This window comes from Augochlora pura, chromosome 1 (genome assembly GCF_028453695.1).
Source record: "Augochlora pura isolate Apur16 chromosome 1, APUR_v2.2.1, whole genome shotgun sequence".
NCBI lineage: Eukaryota > Metazoa > Arthropoda > Insecta > Hymenoptera > Halictidae > Augochlora > Augochlora pura.
The window spans coordinates 20,454,282-20,464,620 of NC_135772.1; the positions used below are offsets into that span (position 1 = coordinate 20,454,282).

The following is a 10,339-nucleotide window of genomic DNA, read 5'->3' on the forward strand; positions in this document are numbered from 1 at the left end:
AAATTAGAAATATGAGAATAATATAGTATAGTATAATATAATAATTATATTATACTATTTTATGTGATGACAGTCATGTTAAGGAACAGTTTCTTTAACAGAATTTTTTTTATAGTTAGGTAGATAGATCATGGATTTTTATACCGAATAAAAATGACATCCACATCGGTGGCAAGAAATTATTAATTTCGATACGTGCTATTTCGAGTCGCATATATTAAACTCCAGCTTTTCGTTTCGTCTCTCTAGGAAAACGTATTTGGCCGTAACCGAGTCTAATTCGTTTTCTAACCAGAACGTCGTTCAATTCGGCCGGCAACGAAAGCCGAAGCCAAAGCCAAAAAGCCTGTCTAAACCACGAATCTCCGAAGCGTGACCGAATCTATGTGGAAGCCGCGTCAAGTCACGTTAGGAATTCTTTTGCCTGCCGAAAGAATAATTCTGGACGGAAAGAGGGTTCCGAATGGGCGTTCCTCGGTGCCCCGAGAAATGGTAAAAACGTGATCGTAAGTGAGACGACAGAGGGGTGGCCCTGGGGTGTCGCCGGACCTCACACAGAGATTTTATGGGGACCTATAAAAGGAGCATACCAGTCAGGACTTTAACCCGCGGTCTGCTCCGGTTCCGGGCCCTGCGCCGGGGTCATCGCTGACTCGCCACCGATCTTTTAATAATACGCGCTAATTATATAATAACATCGGCCGCGTCGGGATTGTTTATTTCGAACTGGAACGAATCGTAGCCGGTGACTCTGCGGTGACGAGGCGAAGGGTTTTGGCCCGGGTCCAATCTCTCACCTTTCGACGTGTCAAAATAAAGAACTGTGGAGCCGCTCGGTGCACCGAAGTCTCAAACCTTTCGGACGAAGATAGAAGATGGCCGACAGTTCTTTCGATTCAGCAACTATTCCGAGATTTATCTAGAGATAATATTATTCTCCGTGATTGGTCGATATTTATTTCATCAAATTGTAGAAGCACGAGCAAATGTGCTACTGAATTAATGAATTATTTGAAATAATTTAATAAGTATTTTTTAATGTTTACTTGAAATGAGATTTGGCCCATCGACTATGCCGAACCGATGGTCGGCTGGAAGATGATCGACCGTGGCGGATGTATTCGTAGGTACTTGAACGATACGGTTTCTTTCGACAGGTACCAGACATAGGGGCGGAATTGACGGGCGGCTGCTACGGTTTCGCGGCGAAATATATGCATTGGCCGGAGGAGCTGCTCGTCGGCGGCGCTAAGCACAATAAGACCGGTCACTTGACCCGCGCCGCCGCGCTCCAGACCGTGGTCCAGCTAATGGGCGAACGAGAGCTTTACGATTTCTTCGCCGGTACCTACAAGGTACACCACATCGACTGGTCCCAGGAGAAGGCGTCCCAAGTCCTCGAAACCTGGCAACGGGCGTTCAGCAATCAGGTGAAGAAGCATTTGGACGCGAACGGCTCGGCGCCGTACAATTTGTACGCGTTCAGCACGACCACCATGAACGACATACTCGGGAAGTACAGCGTGGTGCCCGTCATGAAGATCGCCATCGGCTGCGCGATGATGGTCAGTAGAACCGTTTAAAAACCTCTTTCGAACCATTAGCGGACCATCAATCACGCTACGGCTTAATACAGGCCTTGGACTTTCGACTAGCGCCGTTCCCATAAACTCTATGCACCGCGGAAATAATGCATGCCATCGCGGATTGCTTCGAAGATCATTACTTTCCATACGAAAGCCATTTCAGCGGACGCACGTCGGTAGACACCTGCCTCAGCCTTTCCTATTATTATTTAGATTATTATTCTGTAAAGAGAACCTCGTAGAACGTTCTTGCTGAGAAAAAGGTTATTGCAAACGACCTCATTTCCCTAATGCGAGAGGCTTCATAAATATCTTTCGAGTTGACTTTCCCTACCAAGTGCGGCCCATTAAGAGTTCCAAAACTTTTCCAAACCCAAAGGGTGGAAGATGTTTATCGCGATTCTAAACTCGGTATGCTCTGTTACAGCTGTTGTACGCAGGTATAGCGCTCCTCCGCTGGAAGGACCCGGTGCGTTCGCAGGCGGGGGTTGGCATAGCCGGCGTGATGTTGATCTGCGCGACGGTGGCAGCTGGTCTGGGGTTCTGCGCCCTGCTCGGCATCCCGTTCAACGCTGCGACCACTCAAATAGTCCCGTTCCTGGCCCTGGGTCTCGGCGTCCACGACATGTTCCTATTAACGCACACGTACGCCGAGCTATCGGTGAACGAGGTGCCCAGCGGCGAGCAAACGGGGGTAGTTCTGAAGCGGACGGGACTCTCTGTGCTGCTAGCCGGTATCAGCAACGTGTCGGCGTTCTTCGCGGCCGCGTTGATCCCGATACCGGCTCTGCGAGTGTTCTGCCTCCAAGCTGGAGTCTTGCTGCTGTTCAATCTCGCCGCGATGTTGCTGGTGTTCCCGGCCATGGTCAGCTTGGACCTGAGGAGACGTCGTTCGGGCCGCTCGGATATCTTCTGCTGCTGCCTGCCGTCTTCCAACGCTGGCAGGAACAAGTACGCCAGCAGGGCGAACGGCACCGCGAAGCAGACGGTGACCAGAGCGATACCTCCGGAGCGGCGCGAGACCTGCACGCAGATTCTGACGTCGCAGAACGCACAGAGCGAGTCCTGGGTCGGCGGCAACCTGGACGTGGACCTGGACAAGCAGTGCAGCGAGGAGGACACCCTGACCGGCTGCAGCCAGGACGACTGCCTCAGCTTCTCGCTGACCCAAATGGCGGCCAGGCATTACGCGCCTTTCGTCACCAAGCCGGCGACCAAGGTCTTCGGGATGATGATGCTGATCGCGGTGCTGGCCGGCAGCGTCTGGCAGGCCATCAGAGTGAACGACGGTCTAGAATTGACCGATCTGGTCCCCCAGAACTCCAACGAGCACGCTTTCCTCGCGGCCCAAGCGAAGCACTTTGGGTTCTACAACATGTACGCGGTAACCGGCAGGGACTTCGAGTACCCGAACAACCAGAAGCTGCTGTACGAGTACCACGACGCGTTCATGCGGATAAAGAACGTGATCAAGAACGACAACGGCGGCCTGCCGGAGTTCTGGCTCAGTTTGTTTCGGGACTGGCTGAGAGGCTTGCAAGCAGCTTTCGACAGGGACTACAATAACGGGTGTATCACGCAGGAGAGGTGGTACAAGAACGCCAGCGACGAGGCCATCTTGGCTTACAAGCTCCTGGTCCAAACTGGCCACGTCGACAACCCTATCGACAAGTCTCTGGTCATCCAAGTCAGACTCGTCGACTCCGAGGGGATCATCAACCCCAGAGCGTTTTATAATTACCTAAGTGCCTGGGTATCCAACGACGTCCTCGCTTACGGATCCTCCCAGGCCAATCTGAGGCCGGAGCCCAGACAGTGGATCTACACCAACGACCACGAGCTCAAGATTCCTAAAAGCATGCCGCTGACGTACGCCCAGATGCCGTTCTACTTGCACAAGCTCACGGACACGCAGGAGATCACCGAGCTGATCGGCAGTGTCAGAAAACTGTGCAGGAAGTTTGAGGAGAGGGGACTGCCGAATTTCCCTTCCGGCATCCCGTTTCAATTTTGGGAACAGTACATGGACTTGAGGAGCTGTCTGGGCATAGCTCTGTTGGCTGCGTTGACTGCCAGTGTCGTCGTGGTTGGTATCCTGCTGCTGAACCTCTGGGCCGCTTTGCTGGTTGGCACGTCTCTCGCTGCCGTCGTCTTGCAACTCCTGGGACTCATGGGCCTGTGCGACATCAAGCTCAGCGCGGTTCCCGCCGTGCTTCTCGTTGTCAGCGTTGGGATCGCTGTGCACTTTACCGTGCACATCTGTCTGGTGAGTAGTACATTGAAACCGAAGCAGCTGCCACTGGCGAGGTAGCTTTCCAATCGACCGAGTGTTCTATCGCGCTTTCTTCACTTGCAGAGTTTCGTCACGAGTATCGGAAGCAGAGATCGAAGGGTCCGCCTAGCGTTGGAGCACATGTACGCGCCAGTAATCCACGGGGCTTTGACGACTCTGCTGGCTATCGTGATGCTAGCCTTCTCCGAGTTCGAGTTCATCGTGCGATACTTCTTCCTAGTATTGCTCTGCCTGATCGGTATCGGTCTGGTGAACGGTCTGTTCTTCCTGCCGATCCTGCTGTCTTTGATCGGCCCGTGTCCGGAAGTGATACCCAACGATCACCCGGATCGAATTTCGACACCGACACCACCTGCCTCGCCGATCGTCAGAAGATCGAAGCCCCCAGCGCCACCCAGGAGATCGTACAAGATCGATAATGCTAGGTTGCACGCCGAGCCTTCCTTGACGACGATTACCGAGGAGCCGAACTCCTGGCACAGTACGCAAGAGTCTTGCATAATCGTCCAGCCGGAACTGAAGGTCGAGACGACGTCGACGTGCGGTAATCAGGTACGGTCCACCGCGCGTTTTCTATTATTTTTTTTTAAGGCGAAACAGATTGCCGAAACCTGTTTCTCTCGATCCCTTCATACGTACCCCCATATATCGACGATATTTTCGTAGCTGCTGCGATACACTCGTTGATTGCTTAACGTCACAGATGCGCGGGGCGAGCAACATGATTTATCTTGGGTAGCTCGTCTTCAAGGAAAACATTGTTTAATTCGAGATCGTGACTCTTGCTAGGGCAACACGTGTCGTGTGGATGAGAGATATGTTGTTCGCCCTGTTTGCACAGCTGCTTAGATTTCGTAACGCTGCGTGAATGATGTGCCCACGAGCAGCATGATTAACCCGTGTGCTTTTGTTTTAACTAACAGAACTGTAGTGGATCAGATACAAGTGGGTCTAGTCGAATATCACCAGTGACGTCGACGTCTCATATCACGACCAAGGTCACTGCGACAGCTAACATAAAGGTGGAAGTTCATACACCGTTAACCAGTAAGTACCTCTTTTAGCGATCTAAGTAATTTAACCACACGTTCAACGACATTTTAGTCTTTAGTTGGATTAAAAAAAAATTACAGCGCTCACAGTATTACCGATAAATTAATCTCGTTACATTTGGATATTATAATTTCTCGGTGACTATTATTGTAGGTACAATGGACCGTAGTGAAAAATGCAGGCACACGACTTCCAGTAGCCGAAGGAGCTCGCGCTGCAGTGCGAACGTTAATGCTGGGGAGTCTTCCGGTTCCAGTTCGGAACCGGATTCAGATTCTAACCAACATAAACACTAATGATAAGTACCGGCATGACCGGCAGCTACTGCTCAAGTACCATGCAAAGCGGGAACATACAGAAGGCTGACTAGGATAGATTTATAGTTTTTTTTTCCTGTTCTCTTTAGTAACGTAGCGAGGTGCAAGCGCCCGAATCGTGTAAGTACCGACAGCTTTATTCAAGATTAGTTCAGGTTTTTAGTCAAACTTTGGCGTTCGAATCCTTTCTAACGCCTCACCTGCCGGCATCAACTTTAAAATAAATTTAAAAATGTGAACGAGTAGTTGAGAATTTTCCAGATGGATTATTCGGTAACAATAACGTTTCAGAAGAATTCCGGAAGCCGAGGTGTTAGAAAAGGTTACAGCTCATAGTTCGATAGAAAACAGCGAACTGATCCCGAATAGAGCACGAAGCAAACTATAGTTCCCTGTACAGCGTCGGCGATCAGAATTCACAGGGTACTTCCACGTCGCTAAACGATTGAACGTGCTTGTTCGAATTGAGAAACAAAAGTATTATAACTGGAGAAGGTGTGTGTTACGCCCACCCGCGGAACCGATACGTACAGGGTGCGTTTATACGTATGAATGTTCTGAAAGACACATTTATATGCGTAGTGTATCATACATTCAATGCAGAGCATTGTTCGGCCGAGTCTTCTTTTCTGAATTGAATGTGTGATAATTTGGGGGGCAGACGACGTTGTCGAATCGACTTGATAGAAAAAAGAATAGCGAGAGAGAGAGAGAGAGAGAGAGAGAGAGAGAGAGAGCGAAAGAGTGTGTGTGAGAGAGAGAGAGTGTGTGCGTAAAAGAGCACGTCAGAGAAGATGCTTTACTATGCTCTGTGGTATACGACAGTTTCCATGAAACTATAAGGATATTATTTAGCAAAGTAGACAAATTGAATTATCTCTTCTATTAAACTGTTAATAAATACGGTGACAAAGATTATGGGGACTCACGAAACGCGAGCGACGATTGTATAATATTTTTTACGCTAGGGATCCGTTGAACGAAATGAAAGTATATAAAGTATTAACATTTGTCTTCGTCGAGATGTTAAGTTTATCGAGAATGCGCAACTTTATCAAGATGTTTTTTTTTGTCTTGTCCCTTAGAAGATACGTATAGCGTTGTTCTTCGCATAACGCGCCGGTGCACCGAGGTCTTTGCGTGAAAACGAAGATGCATTTATTTGGAGCGCGTTATACCTGTTTAGGTAATCGGGTTGCTCGACCCGGACGGACCACGCGATTCACGTAATTATCACGCGATTTTGCGAACTTCTGGTTCAGAAGCAGCGATATAGACTTCACGCGACGTTTTCGCCTTCGTAAACTACTGCAACGCGGTGCCTTGGTAAAAGTGGAAAAATAATAATGAAATTCGTGCGACTACTATTTATTATAATGCTAACGATTAACATGCAGTGTGTATATGAACTCGAGCGAATATCGAATCTGAAATCTATTTATTATTTATTTTACGTCCTCACGCTAATATTACGACTATTTAAAAACGATACGTTTTTTTGTACAATGCCCCCGTATTTCGTACGATAATTTGTAAAAAAAAACACACACACCCACACCCACACAAATATATACTTAATTATTTATGTCACACGGTATATAATATTTTTATATAAACTCGTTACTTAATTTAATAAAAAACATAAGTCAATTCATCGGACCCGTACCTCCAATGTAAAAATGTGTAATATATATTATCGGACGGTTAATTATCTGCAAGGTATATTTCGATGCAACGTACGCACGCAGACATTTTATGTACAATAAGAGAAGTATTTTTTATGAGAAGTCAACTTGTAAACATAACGAGAATGCAGAGAAGGTATTTAATAAAAAACAGATGCTCTATAATAAGTGTAGAATTATTTGTGAATAAGGACACAGATTTTATAAGGAAACAGAATAGTCAAATGTGCCTCCAATTGTGTATAAGATATAAACTCCATTACCGAATTTCATCGAAATTGAGAACCGGAACGATGCAGTTCTGTGCATCCATTGATTATACGAGTCTCGACACACAGAGAGCCAGTAATTCTTCCTATTCCCATGTTTCAACTGGAGGCGTGAAATTTAACTTACTATTACGTTTAGTACGGTAGAAGCTAATTATTTTTATGTACTGAATATAGAAGCAAGCAACTGTACGATTTATAATATCCGTTTGTACATAAATATATCGACGATATTGAAATAATCCCAAGTACCTTTAATACCTATTCTTCATCCCCTACGAAATTATATGAAAATCAGATTGATCGTCGCTAGAGGAACAATTACTTTGTAGCATGGTTTCGAACCCGTAAATCCACGTTGGCACGGATCAGAAACCATTCGTCGGTTATGCAGAATTATAAGATTATTAAAAAAGAGATATGAATTTTATATAGGATTAGTCCTAGCATTCAAAGCAAATTTTTCTCACAAAAAGTGGGGCTTTCGAAATAGATTATCATTTTTGTATAGTACTCATCAATGTCGATATTGCAGAAATTCAACCTTCTCAGTGAGAATCGAGTATTTCTATACCTCGTTTGTACTAGGGCATGTTTTATGGTTTGGAAGTTTCTGTAGTTTGAGTTCTGTTAGCTACTTTTGTTTAAATATTAAATTGCAAAACAGACGAAAGGAAGGTGTCGCAAGGGAAAGAAATTTTTAAATAATAAATTTATGAATAGAATATTGTATTGCAAGAATTCTTATTATTTTAATTAACGAATTAAAAGCTACGGAAATCCCCCAAATTAATTATGAATGTCGATTAATTAATGAAATGATCAGGTTCTGGAATAATACGAATCAGTCGCTTCATTATACCTCGAATCTAATTAATATATTATATTTCCTTCATATATACAAAAACATATGTCTGATTGCATGTCCACCGTGTGCATAATCCCGCATCTTTACATCCGCATCGCAAACCAGTTATATTAAAGTTAATTGTAAAGGAAGAATTATAATACATGTAATAAACTCGAAGCGAATCGTCGATAGGATTGTTTTGCTTAACAAATAATCATTCTTCGTTGAGGTAACACGATTATCCGCGATCGTTACACGACGTCAGCCCGCGACAATTAATCTCGATCGATTAACTCTTCGAGACACAGGATTTCAGAGAACAAATATACCCCATGCGGCACAGGAATTTTATTACATTTAAATTAACCACAATTGGTATATTTTTATTAACAGGAAAAATCACATTATATAAAAGAATGAAAGATTAATAATTCAATTGAATTTGTTTTTGTAAGATGCCACATGGGTTCAGAAATGAACACAGCAATAACAAAGCTATTGCAATACTAAGGGGTGGGTCTAAAAATGTCCCGCCATGCATTACCGTACATCAAAAGGGTGGGACATTTTTAATCCCACCGTGTCCCGAAGAGTTAAGAAAGACGTCGCCGCGCTCGACTAATTACTGTATATTCAGAGATAGGCAGGATTTTTACTCGGACAACAACGAGACATCGTGTAAGTCAATGGCATCCTTAAAGCTCCGTAAAAATTACAAACATTTATCGATCTTATCCTCTGAAACATGCATAAACTTTAAGATTTAAACAATTCGTCCAACTGCGGTAGAATTTCTCGTGGCGCGCTAGATCTTTAAAGTGGAATACAGGGTGTCCCAAAAGTCACTCTTAATCGGCAAATAAGATTCCTCAGGTTTTTTCAAGCAACAAAAAGTTGCTTCAAATTACCTAAGGAATCCTAATTTATCGACTGCGAGTGATTTTTGAGACATCCTGTAGATTCTTCGACTGTGCGAAACGCGCAAGGCATTAATAACTTTCAAACGTAAAATCAATCACAATTTCAATCGCCGAATCATTAGCAACATTATTTAATCGTACACTTGAAACACTTCGAAGCACAGTCGCCTTTATACGACCAATATCTACAGAACGATGCTGTTCGCTCAAAAAAATTTATTACCTCGTGTATTAACACTTTGACACCTCGGAACTATTTGCACAGATATTTTTCAGCTTTGTCCATTACAATTTTCCACTCGACAAGGATGAACAAAACGCAAGAATTTTAAAAAGGTAACCGACTTTTTAATCTAACTTTCATTGAACAGTATACTTCAATTTTGTCATAATTTTTCAGGTTGTTGCCGTGGCGTTCGCAGCGTTCAGAGAAAAACGTTCGGGCGAACGAAGTTCTAATTTTCGTATCATCGCAAATAATGAGTTTGCCTATCTCTGTGGTGGAAATGCGCTCGTAAAGCTGAACAATGGTTCGCGCAGGGAACTGTGTATCGTTTGTGGTTCGCCACCGGACCGGACGCGCGGTTCGCGTCATCGGCAGTCGATGGTAGAGATATCTTCTCGATAAAAATAGATATGCGTGTATATGTATTCGTCGGTGCCCTGTACTCTCTGAGAAACTGTTCTCGTTACATTTTTCAGGTTTTCGCGTCGAGCGCACGATAGAAGCGTCGGAGACCGCGGCTGTAATCCGACCGCCAGGACGACGACGTTTTTCCTCGATCTTCCGCTTCCTGTTCTCATGTCCACGCCAATGGAAGACAGTTCGCGTCGCCGTCAATTAAGGCAGACACGCTCGCATTGTTTTTACGCGAGTGCAAAAGCCGACTTTCTCCTTGGACAATTCTAATCAAGAATATCAAGCAGCTAGAAAGTGTGACAACAATTTCGTTGAGAAATTCAATTGTTTTAATCTCGCGTGGAACAAATAATCGCCGCAGGCCCTTGTGTCAGGAACAATATAATGTTACAAATTCTACGGGAATACTAAACGCTTGCTGTTTGAAAACCGAGACTGAAATCCGCAGTCCATCGACGCGGATACTTCTGCCGCGATTGCTATAGACGCTATAGTCTCTGTTTTCCATGAGAGTTTCGAACAGCGATACTCCTCGACGCATACAAATTCGTTCAGAAAAATAAATTTCATCTGCTCGCGAGTTCTGTCAGCTTCGCCGGCTGTTTTGCCTTTCGGACAGCTAGGTTCGAATTCTGATCCTACGAGTTTCCTAATTGCGGGAATGCGAGTGTCGACACTAATACGGCAGAATTGATTCGGTGATCCGAAGCGATCGAGGTTTTAGCT

General features: G+C 45.1%; 1 protein-coding gene across 1 annotated transcript in view; it reads left to right on the forward strand.

Moving 5' to 3' along the window:
- Window positions 1-6,075, forward strand: part of Ptc (protein patched) — a 46,986-nt gene extending 40,911 nt beyond the window's left edge. Inside the window, exons 7-11 of the mRNA XM_078179890.1 lie at window positions 1,158-1,565; window positions 2,014-3,852; window positions 3,943-4,431; window positions 4,803-4,926; window positions 5,086-6,075. Of these exons, the coding sequence (XP_078036016.1) occupies window positions 1,158-1,565; window positions 2,014-3,852; window positions 3,943-4,431; window positions 4,803-4,926; window positions 5,086-5,228 (3,003 nt within the window). The 3' untranslated portion in view covers window positions 5,229-6,075. The remainder of the gene's footprint in view (window positions 1-1,157; window positions 1,566-2,013; window positions 3,853-3,942; window positions 4,432-4,802; window positions 4,927-5,085) is intronic.
- The last annotated feature ends 4,264 nt before the right edge of the window (window positions 6,076-10,339 follow it).